Raw genomic sequence first — 23,213 nt, 5'->3', positions numbered from 1 at the left:
CTATTGGTCTAAAATGACGACAATCACCAAATGCGATCACTGATTGGCCAAATGAAATGTCAACAACTTGTACGTGTTTGTGATTCGCCAGGCTATGATCCGCCCAATTTAATACTTCTTCCGGGTCGTGGTAATGGCGTGCTGAACAACAGCATGTGAGTTTTTAAATCTTCCAAAGGCTCTTTACTTTAAGCAATCTTCTCGTGACCACATGTAGGAAGACAGTTAAATTCTCATGTAAAGATGTTAGCTACTCTGTTCACTTCAAATGTTCAATGTAATACGCGTTTATATTTTCCACGTGTAGACCATTCGTCAGACCTTTCAGCTTCGTAGTGTGATCAAACCCGTAGAAATGTGTTTACAAGTACCTCATTCATTGTAATAAACCCATTATTATCGTATTGGCCGTCGTATACATCCCGTGTGATTTCAATTGTTCACATTTGTATCTCGTACATGTAATTGCATTCTCATTTTAAACGGAAAAAAGAGACACCAATTATCAACCAGGTTTTGAGTTGCAGATTTAATTATGCTGTACTCAATTTGTTTTTGTAGAAACCTGTAAAAATAAGACATGGCATCAGTGGAGGATGACTTCCCTCGAGGTGGGACACTCGGGAAGGCTAGTGAAAGTAAAATAGCCTTGCCGGTTGAGGTGGATAACCTTTTCAAGGTATGGTTGATCTCCTTTCTTCTATCCAGATTGGGCATGCTGTGCAAAATACTAAAAAAAAACCTCTGTACTCTCACTTTTCAAGCTGATTCTTTACTGTTTTCCTATGCTCAAAGTAGTTTGTTTCTTTACTGCAGTCAAATGAAAAAAAAGAGTCTAAGAAGAGAAAGGTGGAGTCCAAAGATGCCAACAAGAAAGTCAAGAAGCAAAAGACTGCTGAGAGGAATGAAGATGGCCTGATGCTCAATGCAGCTGCAAAGTGTGTGGAAATACTACATTCCAAGGTAAAAACACAATTAAGGAAAGACACACTCATTCCAATAAGGAAATATGAATTAAAAAATTATAAGGAATTCTAGAGAATTAGCTAATGCGAACATGTTGTTATAAGTTGTAATGTTAACAAAAGTTAAACATGAATTTAGCAATAATGTGTCATTTCAACATAAATGTGGCAGTTTCTAACTCCTCATTTGGAGTAAAAGTAATGCCATTATTGGTTTTATTTCATAATATGAAGACTGGTCATCTTTGCACATTTGTATCCTCAATTTCCTTGAAAGAAGAAAATATGTTGTATTTTTCTTTGAGGAAGAAAAAAATGTCTGCATATGCTGTTCATTTTGGTCTTTCACTGTATTGCCCCAAAGAACAACTCAAAACCAGGGTACATAGTTATTTTGGGCATACTGTTTCATCCCTAGTGATGATTATATGGTTTCACCGTAAAGAAAATATATTTAAAACTGTGTTATTTCTTCACAGCATCTAAAGGAAGGCACGTTAATGCTGGGCTGCGTGAAAGATGTTTCAGACTTTGAGGTGACCGTCGGTCTACCTTGTGGTCTGCAAGGGTTTCTCAGCATCAAGAACATCTCTGACTCGTACACCAAACTGCTCACTGAGCAACTGAATTCAATTGACGTTGAGGTGGGTGTTCAGTTTTCTTAGCTTGTTCAACAATGTAAAATCCTGTGCAGAAAATGCACACAATTGGAATCTGTTCTATGGTTCAAGGGACATGGTCTGACCTGCTGTTGTGTTTTTTATTTTTTGACAGGACATTTGTGCTTTGCCACACCTCTTCCATCCGGGCATGGTGGTGAGATGTGTGGTTGCCAAATTGGAGACCACTAAAGGAGGTGCGGCTAGCATCCAGCTCTCCATCAATCCAAAGCTCGTCAACAAGGCGCTCACGTCAAATTCTATGAAAGTTGGCATGGTAAGTCAGAAGTCAGCACGTCTTAACCACAAAATGATTTCCTCACCACTCAACAATTGTCACTGTTTGTTGTCTCAGGTGTTGAGTGGATGTGTTGAGAGTCTTGAAGATCACGGCTGCATAATTGATGTTGGTATCAAGGGAACCAAAGCCTTCCTTCCCAAGAAAGCTGACACAGATAAACAGAACAATGGTATCGCAAATCTGAATTGTTTTATTCTCTCTCTTTCTCTTGCAAGCCTTTTTATAAAATCACCAGAATGACTATATTTTTTCCCTTGCCTTTTCAGAGCTCAAAGTGGGCCAGTATATAACTTGCCAAATAAAAGAAGTGAAGAACAATGGACGTTTGCTGCAACTCGCCGCCAACCCCGCGGCTGTTCGCCAAGCTCTTGCTGAATCCAAACAAGGATGGACCTTGACTAATCTTCTTCCGGGACTTCTTGTTAAAGCAACAGTCAAAGGGGTAGGGGTAGTTCTCATGCCTTGTTACTCTATGCTGTCAAAATTCTGTTCAAATTACACCCCAACAAATTCACGACAATTTATGATGCCAAATTAACTCTTGACAATGCTAAAATCAAGCCTGTATTGCAGGTGACCAAACACGGACTTCTCTTGGGCTTCCTGTCCTCCTTCAGTGGTCAGGTAGACATCCTTCACATGGAGCAAGAGATGGCTGACAGTTACAGCGAGGGAAGCAAGGTGATGGTTCTATATGTGATCAAATCTAATACACAAAAATACTAATACTTTTTGCAACCAAGCAATTTTTTATTTCTCGGAGAAATTCCCACTGTTATCTCTTAATGTTGTTGTCAAATTAGGTTAGATTAAAGTGTCTATTTGTTGTTGTGTATTTTTGCATCATTCGTGTAGGTTCTGGCCCGTGTGCTGTATATGGAGCCATCCACCCGTTTGGTAGGATTAAGCTTGCGTGGCTACCTAGTTCAGCCTGAATCCCGAATCAATACCATCCCTGCTTGTGGCGATCGCATCGGAGAGGTGGTGGAGGACTGCAAAATAATCTCAATGCACCACATGTCCGGAGCTTTTTTGGAACTCCCTGACAAAACTGTCGCATTTGTACATGTGAGTAGCATGAATGATTCAAATGCATATTTGGCCTGGAAAAAACTCATCTGAGGTTGCCTGATGCAATTTGTTGTTTGTCTTGATAGAGGAACAACCTGAAGGAGTACAAGGACCCATCTAATGAGAACAAAATACTGGCCAAACCTAAACATACTTGCAGGATAGTTGACTTCAGCCCCATGGAGCAAATTCACTATGCTACTCTACGCAGGTATGTGAAAGTTTTTGTCTTCTGCATCTTGCCTTCTTGTCAGTCAGTGTCCAACTGACCTCAACTGATTTTCAGGACTGTGATAGAAAAACCCTTCTTTCGATACCATGATCTAAAGCCTGGTCAGATTGTAGAGGTAGGTGCTTAGACTCCAGAAATTTACTCTATTCTGGAAGTTATCTACAAAATTTAAGAATACTGAAATGTACGCACGGGTTGATTTTTGTTTTGTTTTGTCTAAACCAAGTCTTCCATGTCTCTCTCCCTTAAAGGGCAAAGTCTCTGTTATGCTGAATCATGGCATGGTGGTGCACGTGTCGAACCGTATTCGAGGACTGGTACCTCATAACCACCTGTCAGACATTGTCTTAAAGAACCCCGAGAAGGTGTACGCAGAGGGCATGAAAATCAAATGTCGGGTCAGTCCATCTTACAAATCAAAATCAAGAACACCTCCTGTTAAACGGATCATCTTTCAAAACCTCTTTGTTTTGTTTCTGCTCTTTCTGTCCTTAGGTGCTGTCAGTGGACGTAAACAGCCAAAAGCTGTTTTTAACCCGAAAGAAGACCCTCATAACCAGCTCCCTGCCCTTATTCCTTAGCTACAGTGACGCTCGTCCTGGACGAGTGTCTCACGGTTACATTGTCAGTGTCAAAAACTTTGGCTGCATCGTTCGGTTCTACAACAATGTAAAGGGCCTGGTGCCAACCAAAGAACTCAGCTCTGAAGTAATCCTCAACCCTGAGGAAGTCTTCTATGTTGGTCAGGTAAGATCTTAAGTTCCGACTCTATATATGAGCTGCTATCCTGCTACATTTCAGCAAGCAAATACATGATCTTTTTTCTTTTGATTTAAGGAGCCATATGAAAAACTGACGGTGCAAATATTTAAATAGATATCCAAATAACCGAGAAAATTGCTGTGTCTGTCCGTGCAACAAAATGCATTCGTTAGTTCTAAGCCATGGCCACTCGCTTGTTTTTCACATTCTGAGCTCTGCTTCCGCTAGTAAAAAGAAGTAGCCAGCTGCTGCAAACAGTGCCTGCCGAGTTAAGTGAAAGAGGAAACTGCCAAACACCGGCAGCTTACTAGTTGTCAATCAAATGAAAGTCCGACTCTCTCTTAGCCCAGCAGGATGAGGGTTGTTGACTGTTTTATATTGATGAAAAAAATGCTTGTCTCCTTTTTGAAAGGTGTTGAAGACGAGGGTACTACAGTGTGATCCAGCGAAAGAAAGGTTGCTTCTCTCCCTTAAGCGTGCGATGGCGCGGGAGACAGAAGAAACAGGAAACGCCCAATTTGACCGTGAAGTGGGGAAGGTATGTTCAAGACAAAATAGCTCCTCGAGATGTAGCAATTTATCAGTCTAATTCTGAATTACTTCAAATGAAACTGAATAGGTTTTTACTACATTTGCATATATACTGCAGTTCTACACTATTGCAATGTGGCTGTTGGTTGTTGGATTTAGATGTTATTTGTGCCGTTAAGGAGGAATGTGGTTAATCAGTCAAATAAATATGGTAAAATTAGAATTCAAATTAGTGACCAAAGTAATGGACAGTAACAGTGCTACTTCCTGCTCAATAGTTTTTGCCCAATGTCTCTGTTGCAGAGGCTGGAGGCCAAAGTGCTTAAGAAGTCAATCAGTGGTCTGGAAGTGTCCATTCTTCCCGATGATGTCCGTGCCCTCCTACCCACCTTGCACCTCTCGGATCACGTGTCTAACTGCTCTTTGCTGCGGGAGACCCTGCAAGAGGGAGACACCGTTTCAGACCTTGTCTGCTTTCAGCAGAACACGAAACAAATTGTATCCTAGTTATCATTGGAATTAAGAATGTACTCTCATCTTGAATTTGATTTATATATTTTTTTAGATTGTGCTAATTTCTTTTCCTGGCCTTTTTTAGTGTGCCAGAAATTGTCTTTGTTTTCCTTAAGTTTCTCTCTTAGATTGTCACCAAGAAGCCAATGGTGATCTGGTCACTGGAGGAAGGGGAGGCTCCTAAGGATTTCTCAGAGATCACAGTTGGAATGCAGATGATTGGCTGGGTCAAGAACATCATTGCCTATGGTGTCTTTGTTGAGTTCCCCTACGGTCTTGTTGGCCTAGCACCAAAGTCTGTGAGTGATGCGTTGTCATCAGCAGTAAATGTTTGCCGTTTTCTTTTTCTCTCTTCAACGACCATCTCTTTTGTGCCAACTGATTCATTTTCCTGTCTGCTCACTTCTAGGCCATTTCTGAAGAGTTCATTGATAATATAGCGACCATCTTCCAAGTGGGGCAGACAGTAATTGCTAAGGTGACTAATTTGGATGAGGAGAAGAAGCGATTCCTGGTCACACTGCAAATTTCTGAGGTCACTATGCCAGAGGGATCTGCCCTGATGAGACTGATTCACGCTGTGCAAGAGAGACGAGCTGTGACCGAAATGATTGCAACAAAAGGTGGGACGTTTTGTCTCGATAAACTTGACAAAGCCATGTAAGACAAATCAAGGGCTGACCTTTCATTTTGAAAGCAAATAAACCTTTATTAACTTTTGTTCTGTTATTTTGATCTGCTACTTAATTTCAAGACTGTTTTAAATATCAAACATTCTTTCCTCAGAAGCCAAGGAGCCTTATCAGCAGCTAGCTGCTCTGTCTGTTGGCCAGAGGCTGAAGTTGGTTTTTGACACAGAGAAGGATGACAAAGGTGCCATCTTCAAGTCAGATGAGTTGGTTGGTGCCACCATACAGGCCAACAAGCACCATGTGATGGGTATGTTTTCATGATCCTAAACTCAAGTCAAGAATCGGTATCCTGTGATAAATCCTTCTTGCCAAGCTTCAGACAAAATACTGTATAGTATATAATTAGGGGATGGATGGAATGGATTGGGTGGATGGATGGATAGGTGGTTGGATGGGTGGGTGGATGGATGGGAGTGCAAAGTGCATTTCTGAGCACATTAATAAACCAAGAAAAAAAAAAGTAAAATGATATTGATAATTAAATATGAGGAAGAACATTCATAGCATGCCATGCAAACAAGTGACACGGCTGCTTCACATAATAAGTCAATCACACATCATTTAATGAAATCAAAACATCAGCACAGTGGCGCGGTGAAGATGCTTCATGTTTTCAATTCTTGTATTTCAAAATAAAATGATTTGAAATATCAAATGCTGCAAAGAAAAGGTAAGATCATGTACATTTTTATATTCTCTTGCTTTCTTACAGGCATTCAGTTGACCCCAGGACAGAAGGTTACTGCAGTTGTCCTTTATGTTGACATCCGGGCCACTACTGTCCATGTCTCCCTCCTTTCCAAGTTGGTTACCAAAAAGAAAATGGTAAATTACTTTGTCTTGCATTAATTTACCTATTATACTGTACTGAAAAAGAAAGTCTGGTTGTATTTTCAGTTTTCTGTATTCCAGAAGACTGTACTGCCTTGCATACTGGAGGCAGTTTGTTTTCTAAAACAAAGATGAATTGGTTTCAGACCATTGATGACGATTAGGAAATAATACTAAGACAAGCATTGTGTTTTGATGTGGACCTGTCATAATCACTGTTTGTGTGTGCCCACCCTTGTATTTACAGCTGACAGAAGGGAGCAAGCACTCTGCAATTTTGCAGCACATTGACAAAGACCTAGCCATCATCTCAGTGGACGACACTGCTCAGCTGACTTTTATTCAAACACAGAGCCACTTCAATGAGGTCTACCTAACGGCGTCGGAGAAGCTGTTAGAAGGAATGATTTTAGACGTTGAGGTTGTCCAACCCAGCTGCGAGCAACTGCAAGGGCTCCCTCTATTGTCATGGAAGCGATCCCGAACCAAAGGACTGGGCAAACCAGTTTCAAACCAGATGAACGCTGACACTGGTTACCAATTTGGAGACATTTTGCAGGGCAAAATACGGACAATAAAGCCTACCAGCGTTCAGGTTGCACTCAAGGATGGACGCACGTGCTATGTGCATGTGTCTCAGGTGATGGAGGCTGCAGAAGTGTCGCCAGGATCCTTCCCCACATCTTCGGTCAAAGTGGGCAGTGAGGTCACCGGCAGGGTCATTGGAGGACGAGACGTCAACAGTACCGGGTGACTGCTGCTTATGTTGTCTTCCTCATTATTTACGTTTTTTTTTTTTTTAGAAGTCTCTTTTCGGAACTTTAAATAATCTGTTGTTTGTTTTCTTTAGATTATTACCCATTTCCCATCCAAGATTAAAATACACCTGCCCTGAGCTCACACTAATACCCAGGTAGGTAATTGATTCATTACTCATTGGAAAGCAGCATAATTGGTCGAATGTACATTTTATTTTGTATTTGCCGTTCCTGTCTTTCACATGTTGCCACAACACAAATAGCAAACTGGATGGTAAATTGGAGGTCAAGTCGTATACAGCTGAAGAGAACTTGCGTCGTCACAAGGTTGGACAGGAAATTACCTGTTTTGTTTCAAAGGTGGGCTAGGTTACAGTTTTGCATCAAACATATACTCTTACTGCAAAGCTGAGATGAGATCTGTGAATGGGTTTGCGATTGTCTGCAGTTTCATCAAGAGAGCAAGAGTTTGGAGGTCACCTCTGGTCCTTTTGTTTCGGGGACAGTGGAACTGCTGGCTATGATTACTGATCTGAAAGTAAGTTATTCTAACACTTTTGTGCAATGGAATGTGCATTTACATGCTGTCAAGTGCATGCCTCAGCAGCAGGTGGTGCTGAAAGCCTTAAACATTCTCCCGGTTTTGAAAGTTCCACTTGATAGATAATATGTCCAGTCAATGAAAGGAAAATCATAAAATGAAAGTGTTCTATTATGAAGAGATAATTTGTGATGTTATACAAAGGAAATGTGACAAAAACTATGCGTGAGGACTCTGCCCTAATATTGCTTCGTCTGTCATATTTGAGGATTCCGGTCGCCTTGAAAAAATGTACAAGCTTGGCCAGGCGGTTCAGGCTAAAGTGGTTAAAGTGAGTCTCAAGCCTCAACGACTGTCACTGTCACTCACAGGTAGGATGCACCCGATTAATCAATCCCACATGCTGTATGATGAATAAAGGCTGAAGAGCTGCTGTTTGTTTTGTAGGCATTTATAAACTGGAGGCAGGCTGTATCACTTGGGGAATGGTGACAAGTATGCCGCCACACCTCGGCCTTGTGGTCAAACTCCCATTTGGTTGCGCGGGAACTGTGGCCATCACTGACCTCGCTGATGCATACAAGCCCAACCCGTTGGCTGCATTTAGCAAGGATCAGCTGCTGAGGTCAGTGAATGCAACAACCAACTACAATGCTAAACAATGTTGTTTCCCCACTCTCTGTGTTTTGCTGCAAGATGGCGTTAGAGATATACAAGTTTAGTGATTTCATTACTCAGTCAGTGCTGACTTTATCTCAGGTGTTACCTTCTGGGCAGTGAAGATGGCAAGTGGCGGCTATCGCTTCGACCATCAAGGTATGATATCTGACAGATACACTCGAAAATGCTGCTCTGGAACTTGTAGCCTTAGTGCTGCTGTTGATGTTCCTCTTCTCCAGGTTGAACCCACAACAGGCCAAGCCAGCAAAAGACACCGAGATTTTATCCTTAGACAATCTACAAGAAGGCCAGTTAATTAGAGGCTATGTCAAGTCTATCAGCGAGCAAGGGGTCTTTCTAAGGTAATCAACCGTGTTTGTGAATATATTTGCACCGACGACTCCAGGACTAGCATGAGAAACGTCGTGTCGTGGTTCACTGAAGACCCGAAGTGAATGATGTCTTTTTACTTCTTCCAAGGTTGTCAAACAACATTATTGGGAGAGCCGAGCTTCAGCGGTCCTCCAAGTACTTTGTTAACAACCATAAGATCCTCTGTAATCATCTGCCACCCAGCACCCTGCTCACCACAAAAATTGTCAGGTAAACCGCAACATAAACACTGCGACAGTTCATTTGCTAATAAAACCTCTGACACTTAATCCAAATTGAACATTTGCATTTATAAATGTCATGTAGTTATCGTATTTTTCCGACTATAATTGTTAATAGTAAAAAAAATCACGAAGGCAAAGCACGTCGCTCTGTAGTATAAGTCGCATTTTTGGGGAAAATGTATTTTACAAAAACAGCGACCGAGAACCGTAGAGCTCAGACTGGCTCCTAAAATCTGTTCCCTAATTGTGGTGATGGCAGCGAAGGAGGATAAGAAACTTTCGCCTCGACCCACTGAAAAGTTTTTCGTTTTAATTTAAAATGGTTTACCTTAACAAGAATCGTATTGTGACCAAAAGTAGAATACTTGTTAGTTATTGCTCCAGTTGTTCAATTTGTCCCCATTCTTATGTGGGCTCCAAAAACATGCACTTTGGGTGTATTGAAGGAAGACTCTAGATTATCTTTAGGCGTGAATGTGATGATGAATACTCAAATGTGTGCTATGATTGGCTGGCGACCAGTCCAAGGTGCACCACATCTATTACCCAGTCAGTCATCTTTTATCGCCTCTCGCTCATGATAATCGTATTGAGAGTAAGCGGTATAAAAACAAAATGGCTACATTTATCACATGCATTTGCAGTGAGTGTTTCTTGTAGCAAATAGTGAAATGACAATAAATTGGGTTTGATGGGACTGTAAGAATTGCTCCAGCAAGCATATTGCCTTAGTTTGCATCTTTGTGCACCATGGCTTGTGCAAGATGTAACACTGCAGCCCTCTCTGTTCTTGTACTTCAGCATTGACAGAAAGGAAAAGCTAGTTGACCTGTCCCTGCTCACTATGGACACTGGGAAGCCAGACATCCTTCCGGAATCCCTCCATCTGCCGCTACGTCTCCAGGGAGAGGATAAGAACAAGTACAACCTTGAAAGGAAAAAGAAACGCCCACTGTCAGAAAGTGAAGAGGTAACAAAGTAGTTGGAAAAAAGTTCAGTATAGAGTCTGGGCATTTATCTTTTGTTTTTTCTTTTAACAAAAACTGTGATGCATACTCGGCTACCTTAACCTTTTTTATATTACCAGACCAAAAATGAGTCTGAAGCCCCAAAGAAGAAGATGGAGAAGACGGAGAAGACGGAGAAGACGGAGAAGACGAAGAAGACGAAGAAGACGAAGAAGACGAAGAAGACAGAGAAAACAACAAACCTTATAGACAACGACAGTGGGGTTGAGGTGTACTTTCGAGAGGAAGAGGATCAGGAAGACAAAGACACCCAATCTGCTGCTGTGAATGTAAGGGAAATCATCCACATTGGTTTTATTTCAGTCCCATTTAATCATGCATGCATGAACTCATAACTAAATGTCTCGACAGGTCTCAAGTTCCTCAGGTCCTATCAGACTGCAGGTTGCAGCAGAGTTCTCCTGGGATCTTGGCTTGAGCTCATTGAAGCCTGCCACAGCAAACAAGCATGCAGACTCAAGTGATGAAGAGGACCAAGATGAAAGCAGCAAGGTACGCCAACTGTTTGCTGTTGCGACTCCCACCGTTTATCTCACGACTTCTTTCCCTGTCAGTCTCAGAAAAAAACTCGACGTGAGCTGGCGCAGGAGAAAAAGGCGGCGGAGAAAGCCTTGACGCAGCGGGAGATTGAGTTGATGGACCCTCAGCTCAGGCCCCAGGATGCGGGAGCGTTTGAGCGCCTACTCTTGGCCTCTCCCAACAGTTCCATTCTCTGGCTTCAGTACATGGCTCACCACCTGCAGGCCACCCAGATCGAGCAGGCGCGAGCTGTGGCAGAGAGGGCACTTAAAACCATTTCTTTCAGGTAAGATTAGATCTTGCCGATGAAGAGCTTTTTTTTCCCCCTTTGGCAATGGAAAGAAAATAAATTTCATTGCTTGCATTTGTATGGGACGCTGTCGTATTTTAATTTTGTATTTCAGCTTGTATTCATATTCACCACTTTGCATAACCTTTTGTTGCCTCTTTAACTCTACTTCACTCAGTCTAAGTTTACAACTTCCGTATGCTTGTCGTTGCCTTTGTTGTTAGTGTCTTTGCCAAAAATGAACATTTTCTGGCTTTTAATTAAAAAAAAAAACTAGCTATGTCTGGATTCAGGTGTGAAGATGTACAGTACAAGTCAATTTTCAGTGGTTGTTTTTCTATTTTAAAACTACTATTTTTATCTCCAGAGAGGAGCAGGAGAAGCTGAATGTATGGGTGGCTTTGCTCAACTTGGAAAATTTGTACGGCACCCAGGATAGCCTCAAGAAAGTTTTTGAGCGAGCCCTCCAGTTCTGTGAGCCCATGCCCGTCTATCAGCAGCTGGCGGACATCTACACCAAATCTGACAAGATCAAGGTATTAATTACCTGCTAATAAATTGGACAACAAATATGTCGGAACTAACAGCAATTCAATAAAACAAGAGAAGTAAGTTAAAAGATTTTTGTTGCATAAGCTAAACATTGTGTCTCTCGCTATATTTTGGTCAGGAGGCAGAGAACTTGTATAAGTCAATGGTGAAGCGTTTTCGTCAAAACAAAGCAGTGTGGCTCAGCTATGGTGCCTTCCTGCTTCAGCAAGGCCAGAGTGATGCTGCCGGTGCTCTCCTGCAAAGGGCGCTTAAAAGTCTACCATCCAAAGAAAGTGAGTATATCACGATGCTCTGTGGTCTTTTCATGTGTTTGGTACCAAAGGCAGAAAAACGTGCAGTGTATTACTACACAAATGCAAACTACAGCCACAATAATAAAATCTTGTTTAATTAGTACTTTTCTCAGTCTTCATATTTATACAGCTTATTATGTCGTTTTTATTAGCTTGCGTAGGTATGCCTATTTTGAGTGTTTTTCCCCGCTCCAGCTATCAAGACCAATTTATAAACATTGTGATTTGTCCCAGGTGTGGATGTCATCGCCAAGTTTGCTCAACTAGAGTTTCGTTACGGAAACACGGAAAAGGGTTTCGCAATGTTTGACAAAGTCCTGACAAGCTACCCGAAACGCACAGATCTCTGGTCTGTTTTCATCGACCTCATGGTCAAACATGGATCACAGAAGGAAGTCCGGTAAGGCCAAATTTGGTTTGACTTGTTTTTGAGCTCGCTAAACATTTCAATCAGTTTTTTTTTATTTCTGAACAAGTTAAGACGGCTTATTGCATGTTTACAATCATATTCCTCTAATTTATCACACAGGGCCCTCTTTGATCGTGTGATCCATCTAAGTGTGTCTGTGAAGAAAATCAAGTTCTTCTTCAAACGCTACATGGAGTACGAGAAGAAGCACGGCACACCACAAAGCATCCAGGCGGTCAAAGAAAAGGCTGTGGAGTTTGTGGAAGGCAAAGGCAGTGTAGCTGCCAGCTCGTGAATCTTGCAGATTGTATATTTGCGTGTGGACTCCGTGCTTGCAGGTACAAAATGCAAGCAGATTCTTAATTAAGAGTTGACTTTTTTACTGTCGAAATGGTTTCTTGAAACTTGAAGACAACTTTTATACAGTGTATGTATTCCTCTATCAATCTAATTGGATCAACCAGAATTGGGAATTGAACTGACTTATTTTATTCCATTCTCTGGATGAGTTTTTCTTTTGATGCGTAATAAATCATGTAGCGCATTGCCATGACTCAATAAATATACTATCAATACAATACATTACATGACATTTTATTTAAAAGCAACAAATACAAAATAACAATATATATTGGGACACATTTACATACAATACATACACGCTAGTTGTCTACCCTCTTTTAAAAGGAAAGTTCCTGGTACACAATCCGAAAAAAAAAAAACTGCCTACTTAAATCCTTTATGCTGGTCGTGATGTCATCCAGAAGTTGTGATGTCATCCTGTGGGCGTGGCTACCGCTTGACTGCTTGATTATTTCTCCTACCGTACACAGTGGCAGTATTGATTGTAAGATGCATGTGGGTTACTGTGTGACTGACGTGGTTTGTGCTGGCTGGATTGGTAACACCCCTGAGATGGTAGAGGTATCAGTACTGCTCCTGCTCAGTACTGCTTCTGTAGCTATGTTGTGTCCAGCCCAGCAGTGCTGCAGTTCTGGTGCCTCCTCTCCAGTCGGGCTGTTGCTGAGCAGTGCAATATGGAAGCCAAGCGAGGACCAATGTAATGAAAATGTCTTATTTATACATCCTCTCCTTATCTCCTGACCCTACCAAATCAAGTTTGCTTCCGTCAACATCCAATTCCCACCTAAGAATATTGCTCAAAGGTCAGCGGCAACACAGCCACTTGGGATGATAAACGTCATTGCCTGCGAGATGATCATCTCTCGTCGTATTTTAAATGGATGTTTTTGGGTTTTCTTTTCTAAGAGAAGTCTGGTTTCATCTGTTCCAAGCTCACACCTCCTCTGGCTCCATAGGTCCTTCAGCACCCTGTGGTGCATCTGTGTGGAGCCGCAAGATGGGTTTGTTGCACATTGGGCACACGCTGCGGATCTCCAGCCACTTGAGCAGGCACCTGAAAGCATGGAAACTGTTTTTGGAATAGGGCTGAGGAAGAACTATATTCATTTTGAACAGTACACACAAAATGTAGGCCTTGTTGGAGCTTGTAGGTGGCTATTGTTGCCGTGTCTGCCCCCATGAATAAATAAAAATTTATAAAAAAAAAGGCAATTATCATAAATACATTATATATATTATCTGGGCCCAGATGTTTCTTTAAAATAATACACAGCCACGGGAAACATTGAGACCGCTGTGATTTCTTGAATTTCTTGTTCAATGTCTGTTATGACTGGTGCCACTTAAAGTGTGTCAGGTGAGTAACCGACACAAAAGAAAACATGGAATGCTAAAAATGTCGGTTTTACCTGCGTGAGAACTTCCAAAGTCATTTCGGTCATTATCATGCAAAACGTTTTGTCTCAATCAGCTCTTGAATTCATATTTTAGGTGCTGTTTTTATTTGATTGAGGTCCAAACAAATGCACCTTTAGTTGTACTCAGCATTCATAATGAACTGAAAGTTGATTAAACAAGTGCGCCCTCTTTTTTTTTTTTCCACGGCTGTATTTGCAATTTAAATACATATGCATCTTCATTATGGGCAAAATGATCCACGTTCATTAAAACACTGGACTATAAGAGAGCTGGTTTGTGCCACGGAACTCCAGGGCTGAGAATACTTCCCACTTAGGCCCTGGCTCTTGTCTTTTCGTACATAGAAAAAAAACTGTTAAAGTTGCTCGAGTCAAAGGTCAACTGCTTAATACCCCCCCCCCCCCCCCTGCATTTACACTTTATGCGTTTTTAGGTACACTTTAAAATCTAAAAGATCTGCTATTTCTAAGGATGATTATAGTTTTTCCTTGCAATTTCTACTGGATTTATACCAACACAATCAACTTTAACACCGTTTTAAATTCCACAAGTATTAGATAGTGTTGTTTGTTTCCACACACTCACTTCTTGTGAAATGCATGTGAGCACGGGCACACTCCCAGTTCATCTCTGGTCCTGAATTCTTCCAGACACACGGCGCAGGTTTGCTGCCAAAAGCAGAACAACAATGAGATGAGGCCATATTTTGTGTCATCGTGTTTGTGTAATTCATGACAGGCCTACGTTTTGTCAATCACCCAAACAATAAAAAGAAAAGACTTGTAAATTGCCAGATGTTCAATGTACCCATGTTTCAGTGCATAAAACCAAGTATTGTTTATTAATTGTTCTTAACATAGCTGTGTCTATTTTGGATTCTCAAAAACTGAACTTCCCCTTCCATCTACCTTTGATAATTTTACAAGAAGTCATTTATAAGACAGCAAACAGAGAAATGTAGCTCCTACTGTATGATGCGTCTATAATAAGCACAGTTATTCTTAGCAATACTATATTCGGCCACTGGAAGATCGGGAAGCACATCATAGACGAAAGAGATTTCGAGGACATGGCCAGTAAATGTGTGTTGCATGTTAATGACGTGAGGATTGAACTCCTTCAGTATGTTAGACTATAAATAGCTCAACCTGGCTTATTAAATCAGGCAGAAACATGGGCTGCATTTTATGCAGTCCTTGCCAACCTTTGAGCCACGGGTGTCAAACTCATTTTCTTCACGGGCCGCATTGTAGTCATAGCTTCTTTCGGAGGGCCATTATGACTGTCAAGCCAAATAAATGCATGAGCACCTCATATTATATACAGTAAAAGCTACAAAACAAACTGACAAATAAGTCGTTTTCAAATCAGACGAGTAAAAACTGGTCAAATATTTAAAAAAAAAACAAAGATATTATTAAAAGTGAAGACAATTTGCAATTCTAGTAATGACACGAATTTGATGCATAATTTGTCATCGCGGGCCACATAAAATGATGTATCTGGCCCCCGGGCCTTGAGTTTGACACCAGTGCTTTGAGCCAAGGCACAAATTCCATATTTAAAATATCCACCAGACAAAAATATCAGAAAAGGTGGATTTCAAAGCGTAGCTATTTTCCACCATTTCCTGAAAAACAAACATTTATATTTCTCTCACTATCATTATTTCTACACCCCCATGATCCTTTGCATGAAAAGTGGGAGGAATTTCCGGGATAGCGTTTTACTTTTGTTGGAACTGTTGGTGCAACTTAACTTTCCATTACAGTTCCAGACTTTAACAATGTGCGAATGCCAGTTGTTGCAGCTTATAAAAGAAAACATTTCAATCTCGCTTCCTGCTAGTCTAGCGAGGTAGGAGGACGACAAAAGCATCCTGCAACAAGTTACAGTCACATGTCTAACTACAGCACAAACTCTATCGCTTCAAACTGAGTCTAAAAAGCTCTGAGGCGTATCAATACCCGCACAGTAACAAAGTTGGTTGTGTTTCCTTAAACGAGGTTGGGCACAGTCTTATTTGGCTTCAAACGTATCTGCTAATGTGCTAACCCCATGACCGAGACCAGCTTTACGTTGCTCGATGTCATGAAACTGCCGTTCTTCACGTGAACATCACTACATACGTCGAGGTCAAATGCCCGCTGCAAATATTAGAATGATCGACTGTTTGTACAACCGCTCGTAGCGACTGATATTTTAGAGTATTCAAATGTGTTTATTAAAAAGGTCAGAGGTCGAAAATCTGTCCTAATGCAGAGGATGTAAATCATATGTACAGTAATCCCTCGTTTATCGCGGATAATCGGTTCCAAAAACCACCCGCGATAAGTGAAATCCGCGAAACATTAAACGAACATTTGGAGCAATACTACATTGTCCTAAAGGTTAGACACAAGTTTCCTTAATTTAGAAGTTTTATTTTGACTTTTAAATTTTTAAATTTGGGGGAAAAAATCCACGATGTAGTGAAGCCGCGATAAACGAAACGCGAAGTAGCGAGGGATCACTGTACATAAAAGCTGCACAAAACAAAATGACTTACTCCAAGCAGGCTGAGTTTCTTGCTTGCTCCCTTCAGCACCACCTACAGCGAAAAACGAGTATGGAAGAATGAACATACAGTGTACGTACTCGGATGTCAGCACTATCATATATATAGATATAATTTCTTCAGATGAGGCATTTATCCTGAACCGAATGCCCTCATATTACTCCTCAGTTTGACGCATAGAAAAGCTAGTCTAAAATTAGCTTCAGAATTGTCGCATTGAGTGGACCCTGATGGACTCTTCTGGAAGGTGGTGTTATGTTGCTCGGCTGAATGAAAAAAGAGGCTGACATGCTGTGGTAGGATTTAGAGGCTGCCTCAGAGTGTGCTGTTACACGTGCAGTGAGTGGCATACCTCGTTGTAGCTGAACTGATCCCTCGTCCCTTGTTGTTTCAACCTGCGACAGAAACAAGACAAAATGTACACTTAAATGTCACATAGAAAAGTATTGGGGTAAGAATTTCCATAGGTCAAGACTTTCAGCATAAAAGCGGCCTTTAGAAATTTCTATTGGCACTGGGGCAAATGTGTCAGATGAAGATGCTTTCTGAGTTGAGTCAGGTTAGGTGTATTTGGGGAAAATGTCACTTGTTAAAAATGGTCATAATATATCCATTACGCACATTCACATTTTTTCCTAAATAAAGGCAGATGCCCCTTTTTAGTGCCACAGGCCATTTTAATGTGAAGATGTAAAGAATGATCAAATTTGGGGACCTTCTGCAGCCACACAATCCTTTGGGATGTTATCTTTAAGCTTGTAGTTATTTATACCTTGCTTCAGTCCATGTTTTTTTTTAACGAGTAATTGTAGCTTGATTACATTATTAAGAGCACAGTGTGCTGTTTTTTTTTTCAGCTGACGATTCAAAATAAAGACTGCATGAAAACACTCATCTCTCCCTCCTTCCCTAATTGCTTTATAAGTGGCATGGTATGGACACATGCGTCGTCGATGTGCTGAAAACGTGACACGGCACATACGTGACATCACTCTCTCACACGGGACTGTGAAATTGAAGACTCCTCGAATGCCTCACTATGTTCAAGCAGTATACACCAGAGTTTCCTTTTCTTATGTGTTCCATTAAGTTTACTGAGCACATTTAGTGTGCGAGAACTGTATTGTGACATTAGGAATCAAGTGTCTTCCTGTATTTTATCATTCATTAACTATTATTTATGTACAATATATGCGCAAGATGATTAATAATTTAACACCAGAGACCAAAACCAACACACCACATATATTTCCTATTTTAGCGATTGAACAGTAAGGGTGTTAAAATATTTTTGTTGTTGTTCCAGAGGTTCAAATTCTGTCACATTTGATGTTAGGGATGGTTTTGTGATATTTTTGAATGAAAAAATACTCTAATTATAGGATAAAGTATAGTTGTGTTGTTCACAATAGGACTACATACTATAAATATGCGGCTATGTGGCGAGACTGCACTGCTGTCTCAAGTCCTCGCTTAGATATTCCCTTCTCCGATTCCTTTCCCGGTATACAGAACAGGCTCGGCCCTCATCCCTCGTACCTACCGGAAAAGGTAGCAGCAGAAGATGAGACTGAGCATAAAGACGAAGAGGCCGATGCCCAGCACAATGACATACACATTGAGTGGCAGGTGATACATGTCAGATGTCATGCTGCAGTCGTGTTCAGAGCTAAGAGAATTCAAACCGCACAGGCATCCTGCAAAAAAATAAATAAATAAGATCATCACGCTTATAACATGTACATTTATTGAAATCAAATCAAATTCAGGCCATTGCAGGGATATCTGGAACTGGAAACTCAGAGAGACTTTGGAATATTAAATTAGTTTACTGTAAAGCCTCTCTGAGTGTCTGCCATCTCATAAGTGGAGTTTTTTTCCTGTTTGGTCAGAAAAACGGTGATGCAAATGTGTCCATGGAGATGTGGCTGAGGCACAGTGGTGGCAACCCTAACCCTCGTTGGGCTACCCGTTAATTGGCTGTGAAGTAGACAAACACAGCCAACGGAGACCGACACACCACCATCTGTTCCCCAGACTCAATAGAGTAGTGTAGAAAAGTGTGTGCATGTGGGACACCACTTGGGGGTTGAGGAGGTGTGTAGTGCAGTGTATGGCTGTGTTTGTTTGAAAAGAAACGTGTGTGTTGCATGGGGAGTATGAGTAGGGGAGTATATTTAAAACGAGAATGAAGTCGTGACCAAAGGGCCATTTGACAAAACAAAAGCAGCGGAAGACTCACTTCCACTAGCCACATGTGACCCTATTAATTTGCAGCAAGCAGGCTCTTTGCCAGCCTCTAAATGTCCATGTGTCTCTCTTCAGAGTCAATGAATGGGTACAGCTTGCACTGTGTGGGAGGTATGATAATTTGACAGAGCTGGAGGTTGGGGGATTTGAAAGAAGGGGGTGGGGCAGGGAAACTTAATGAGAGATAGACTGCTTGGGCAAAATGGATACCAGGCCATACAGGAACTAAAAATGGAATGAAATAAGGGGTTGTCCCTACTCTGCATCTTAAACAACTTCCGCACTTCTCAGGAAGACTATTGTGTTTTACGATCATTGACCTAGAACATCGTGTGAGGTTAGTAATGCTGGATTTGAAAAAATAAGTACTATCCCGGTCCAAACCAAAGTTATTTGATGAGTCGTCAAGTTCATCAACACCAAACTCCTCCATTATTATTTACCTTGTGTGTCATGTGAGGACACAACATTGCCTTAAAAAAAACTCTACACACAAATTTGGTAGCATAGAACTGACAAAAATATCTTGATGGAGATGAAGGATCAAGACTTAATGTGGGTGCCAATTTTGTATGAATGGATGGATGGATGGATGGATGGATGGATGGATGGATGGATGGATGGACGGACGGACGGACGGACGGACGGACGGATGGATGGATGGATGGATGGATGGATGGATGGATTGATATAGCATTTGGTAGGTGTCCCACAAACCATTGTGTACATCACTAAACCAGGCACAAAACATTCACATAGATTGAGGTAGTATAATAATAAATAAATAAAGCTGCGATAGCTGTATGACTGAAGTGAACATGAACTTGAATGCACCTTATTTTGAGTGCTCTTTGTCACACACAAGACTAAAGCATTTGTGTTTTGTTGAATCCATCACGCAGAGCCAGTAAACTATGAAGCTAATTACAAGCCGTAAGTACACCAAAATACATGGTGGGCCTAGTCTTTAGTATTGAACAGATGGCAGAGAAATGCACTCACTTACCGTTACACCATTGGAATGGTTGCATGAAATTTGATTCCTGGGCCAGCAGCAATAAATTCAGACCCTTTAAGAAGAAGAAGGCTGATCTTGAATGGAGGCCAAACTCTTGGACTCGTGGTTGGAGCCTGGGATCAGTCACTGTGTGCCGAGCTCCTCCAAATACAAGCCTTAAGTTTTTCAGATTTGCTCAGATTTCCATAAATCCTTGAGAGGTGTGGTTTTGTTGGCTCAGCAGTCTGTGCATTCCCAAATCTGGATTAAGCACTTGGTGTTAAGATTGGAATATTTGGGACAAGAGTTTGGACCGCGTCTAAAATCCTCACGTGCTCCTGGATGCCAGTATGAATGATGTCATCAGAGAAAACAAAGAAATCTTGTTGTGTAGTTTGGACTGTCACTTGCCTCATACCGTGGGCTATTTCGCAAGTTGCCGTCAAAATGTGAATCATGCGCAGTCATAACATCATCAACAGCGCAGTCAGTGTTTACACTCAAAGCAGACAAAGACCCTCTCTGACTTGTGTTTTTCTTGGCTGCAGGATCGTCTCCAATGTCATCCGCCGATCACAATGACAGTCGTCGATCAATGAAGGTAATAATCTGGCTTTAGTCTGCTTTGTCTTGCCCCTCCAAAGCTGCTTTTTTAACAGAGGATTTTGGCGGCTTTCATTCTCCCCCCTCTCATGTCCTCTGCCGTCTCCTCCTCCACTCCACTGATGTTGCAGAGGCTATTCCACAAGATGTGCACCCCTCAAAGGCCAAACAAAGTGAGGAGAGCTCCACAGCAGAGCAGTCCTGAAGCTGGCATTGCCCTTATTGCTGCTGAGTGTTTTTTTTCCCTCACTCAGTGCATGTGTGGTTTTGTGTGTTTGTATGGAGATGGGGATCCTCTTCCTCCAACCATCTGCTCCTTCAGAAGAAGACAAAAATGGACAAAGGCGATGTGTGTCAGCGAAGAGCGTATCTGTCTCAGTCAGTCTCTCGCACCTCCATCTGGCTTTGTCATGACACGGTTCTCCTCTTCCTCTTTCAGTCCATAACGCTTTTAAGAGTAAGCCTGCAGTCTGCCTTCCGACGTCTCCTGCTCCGCTCCGCTCCGCTCTGCTCTGCCTTGGGTTTGTAAACAGATCTGTGCTCATGTGACCATCCGTTTTGCCTCGCAACTCTGCTCGGCCTCAGCCCTCCCTCTGCATTTCTCCTCCAATCTGCAGGCAGAAGGAAGGCAGAATGAGCCAGACGCTGACAAATGGGACGCCTGCAAGCATGCTGATGTGTCCTGTCTGTACACCTCTCCCATGTATGTGAAAGGGAGAGCAAAGAGGCTCTTGCAGCAAAGTCAAGCGAGGGAGGCCTCGGTCAGCTGCAAGCATGCATGGCTGATGTCCTGACAAACAAAACAATGTCATTTCTGCCAAGTGGGTGTCAACCAGATCGCATACAAAACCCTTTTTTTTCCTATTGTGTTATGATTGTTTTTTTAGTGGTGAGTTTCTCTCAAGCTGGCTTTATTTGATCTAAATTCACTTCTGTGCCATTATCGGATACAATCCAGTGAGAACAACCGTAGCTTCAGAGAAAATGATAAACACAATCAATGCTTGGTGAGGTATTGATTCAAGTGAAGTGTCTATTTTGAGGTGATGCATTGTGCTTTCTACAGTCTATATTTATGCCTCCTGCATTGTCTTCTAGCGTTACCATCATCTTCAACTCACGCAATATTTTAGCTGAGAGAGCCAAAACATTCAAATTCAGCATCCATGTTAAATGTCAATACATTGTTTATTTCACGAGTGCAATACAGCATGTTTATTATTGTTTCTTTTAGTGTGCTCTACATCATGCCGATAGCTCTTTCAAAATAGTTTGCTACTCTCTAATAAGACTAATGCACAGGCTCTCCTTAACATTGTGGCTGGTGAGCATACAAGCAATCATTGTCGCAGAGGACAAACAAAGTCAGCAATGCATGAAGCTCAGTGGCCTAGTGGTAGAGTGTCCGCCCTGAGACTGGAAGGTTGTGGGTTCAAACCCCGGCCGGGTCATACCAAAGACTATAAAAATGGGACCCATTGCCTCCCTGCTTGGCACTCAGCATTAAGGGTTGGAATTGGGGGGTTAGATCACCAACTGATTCCCGAGCGCGGCACCGCTGCTGCTCACTGCTCCCCTCTCCCCCAGGGGATGGATTAAAATCACACGGGGATGGGTTAAATGCAGAGGACAAATTTCACCACACCCAGGTGTGTGTGTGACGATCATTGGGACTAAAAAAAAAAATAAAAAAAAAAAAAAGGTGTCAACGTGAGAGAGAATAACCTCTGATAGCGAAATCGCAAGCTGGACAAAGACACGCTTAGTAGCAACCCCCCACACCGGCAGCCACCCTTGGTGCCAGTCCTCTGAGGGGGAGAACAGCTGCTGGGATAGTGGGCGAGCTGTCAGACGGTCAAGGGGAGTGCTGCTCCACTAATCCCCAAGGGGGAGGGAGGGATAACAATGGGATCCAACCAAGCCATTTTCATTCAGCTCCCTCCTCCCTCTCCTTCTCTGTTGGTAATGTCATTGCAGAGGAACAGCTGGATGGTCCACCCAGCGCATACTACATGCAGCCTGGAGTAAAACGCTAAAAGCATTGTTGTTCATGCTGACGTCTTAGGGCACATATAAACTGCTGATCAGTTTATACACATGATGAATTCCTTCAGTGCTCAAGCAGTTGCCTGAGTAAATAAGAACATAAGGGCGATAGACAGATGCAAATGTTGACCTTATGTTCAAGCAGCAGGTGAATGGCAACAAGCATTTCGTTTGCATAAATCACACATTTGCCTGGCTGCAAATGTGGTGCCATTGGAGCATTAGCTGCCCTCAGATTCTTGTTTACATGCCCTCATTTCAACATGCACAGCTCAGTCCTGTTCTCACAGGACTTTTTATGGTGGTCTCTCTCCTTAGAGCATATACTTTTAAGCGTCATCATTGATTAATTGATAAACTATTAATTCATTCAGAAGCTTTTTTTGACAGGCAGAATGTTTTATTCCCCTAGAGCTGTAGTTGTTGTTTGTAAGACATGATAGTTTTGCTAATACTTAAAGCATAATTTACTTAGTAGGACTATACTTTTAAACATTTTATGAGTATAGTAATTGTAATATCTCTGTATGTAATGCATCATATGTATGCCAAATTTATAAAGAACTCTACCTACCCACACTGACACAACGTACAAAATGTGCGATACCACAATAACACACACCACCAGATGCTCAGTTATGATTGATGCTGCCAGTTATTTATTTAACAATATGTTTGTCATTTTTAATGTGCTATGCTCCACATGCATGTCATTGTACACAATAAGCAAGTTTCATTTTTACACACACACACAC

General features: G+C 41.8%; 2 protein-coding genes and 1 long non-coding RNA gene across 7 annotated transcripts; 2 read left to right on the top strand and 1 right to left on the bottom strand.

Annotated features, from left to right (window-relative positions):
- Nucleotides 1-108: 108 nt before the first annotated feature.
- Nucleotides 109-14,160, top strand: pdcd11 (programmed cell death 11). Of its 5 annotated transcripts, XM_037278251.1 has the most exons (37): nucleotides 129-213; nucleotides 562-679; nucleotides 817-963; nucleotides 1,445-1,609; nucleotides 1,740-1,901; nucleotides 1,980-2,094; nucleotides 2,192-2,367; nucleotides 2,499-2,606; nucleotides 2,781-2,993; nucleotides 3,083-3,207; nucleotides 3,283-3,343; nucleotides 3,480-3,626; nucleotides 3,724-3,975; nucleotides 4,403-4,528; nucleotides 4,825-5,019; nucleotides 5,163-5,333; nucleotides 5,444-5,657; nucleotides 5,821-5,973; nucleotides 6,439-6,551; nucleotides 6,805-7,307; nucleotides 7,408-7,470; nucleotides 7,579-7,675; nucleotides 7,764-7,853; nucleotides 8,125-8,227; nucleotides 8,304-8,481; nucleotides 8,616-8,672; nucleotides 8,756-8,878; nucleotides 8,997-9,119; nucleotides 9,935-10,103; nucleotides 10,221-10,430; nucleotides 10,513-10,653; nucleotides 10,716-10,966; nucleotides 11,337-11,505; nucleotides 11,640-11,793; nucleotides 12,049-12,214; nucleotides 12,344-12,561; nucleotides 13,543-14,160. In XM_037278251.1, the coding sequence occupies exons 2-36, from the start codon at nucleotides 581-583 to the stop codon at nucleotides 12,516-12,518; spliced, it is 5,514 nt and encodes a 1,837-aa protein (XP_037134146.1). In that variant the 5' UTR covers nucleotides 129-213; nucleotides 562-580; the 3' UTR covers nucleotides 12,519-12,561; nucleotides 13,543-14,160. The 5 variants fall into 5 exon arrangements, with proteins under 5 accessions (XP_037133955.1, XP_037134146.1, XP_037134231.1 ...); XM_037278060.1 differs by lacking the exon at nucleotides 13,543-14,160 and having other exon boundaries at nucleotides 109-155; nucleotides 12,344-12,803; XM_037278336.1 differs by lacking the exon at nucleotides 13,543-14,160 and having other exon boundaries at nucleotides 5,824-5,973; nucleotides 12,344-12,803.
- Nucleotides 12,802-20,971, bottom strand: zgc:175214 (uncharacterized protein LOC557610 homolog). Its single transcript, XM_037245866.1, has 6 exons — nucleotides 19,819-20,971; nucleotides 18,106-18,259; nucleotides 16,915-16,957; nucleotides 16,554-16,595; nucleotides 14,591-14,673; nucleotides 12,802-13,640 (listed from the first exon to the last, which is right to left on the bottom strand). The coding sequence occupies exons 1-6, from the start codon at nucleotides 19,841-19,843 to the stop codon at nucleotides 13,520-13,522; spliced, it is 468 nt and encodes a 155-aa protein (XP_037101761.1). The 5' UTR covers nucleotides 19,844-20,971; the 3' UTR covers nucleotides 12,802-13,519.
- On the top strand, nucleotides 20,829-21,475 carry LOC119119551. The gene is made up of 2 exons (XR_005097350.1): nucleotides 20,829-20,933; nucleotides 21,030-21,475. It is a non-coding gene; the product is annotated as an uncharacterized LOC119119551 (long non-coding RNA).
- The last annotated feature ends 1,738 nt before the right edge of the window (nucleotides 21,476-23,213 follow it).

Source organism: Syngnathus acus, chromosome 1, assembly GCF_901709675.1.
Source record: "Syngnathus acus chromosome 1, fSynAcu1.2, whole genome shotgun sequence".
Classification (NCBI taxonomy): domain Eukaryota; kingdom Metazoa; phylum Chordata; class Actinopteri; order Syngnathiformes; family Syngnathidae; genus Syngnathus; species Syngnathus acus.
This window is presented reverse-complemented; position numbering and strand designations above follow the sequence as displayed.

What these genes read in the sequence shown, in the direction of transcription:
- zgc:175214 (XM_037245866.1), bottom strand. Translation starts at nt 19,843, where the DNA reads ATGCAACCATTCCAATGGTGTAACG. An exon ending in TTCTGCTGCTACCTTTTCCG is followed by an intron (nt 16,958 to 18,105) that starts GTAGGTACGAGG and finishes TTTCTGTCGCAG; the next exon opens with GTTGAAACAACAAGGGACGA. An exon ending in AGAAACTCAGCCTGCTTGGA is followed by an intron (nt 14,674 to 16,553) that starts GTAAGTCATTTT and finishes TGCTTTTGGCAG; the next exon opens with CAAACCTGCGCCGTGTGTCT.
- pdcd11 (XM_037278251.1), top strand. Translation starts at nt 581, where the DNA reads ATGGCATCAGTGGAGGATGACTTCCCTCGAGGTGGGACACTCGGGAAG. An exon ending in AAGTCTTCTATGTTGGTCAG is followed by an intron (nt 3,976 to 4,402) that starts GTAAGATCTTAA and finishes CCTTTTTGAAAG; the next exon opens with GTGTTGAAGACGAGGGTACT. An exon ending in CACTGTCAGAAAGTGAAGAG is followed by an intron (nt 10,104 to 10,220) that starts GTAACAAAGTAG and finishes TTATATTACCAG; the next exon opens with ACCAAAAATGAGTCTGAAGC.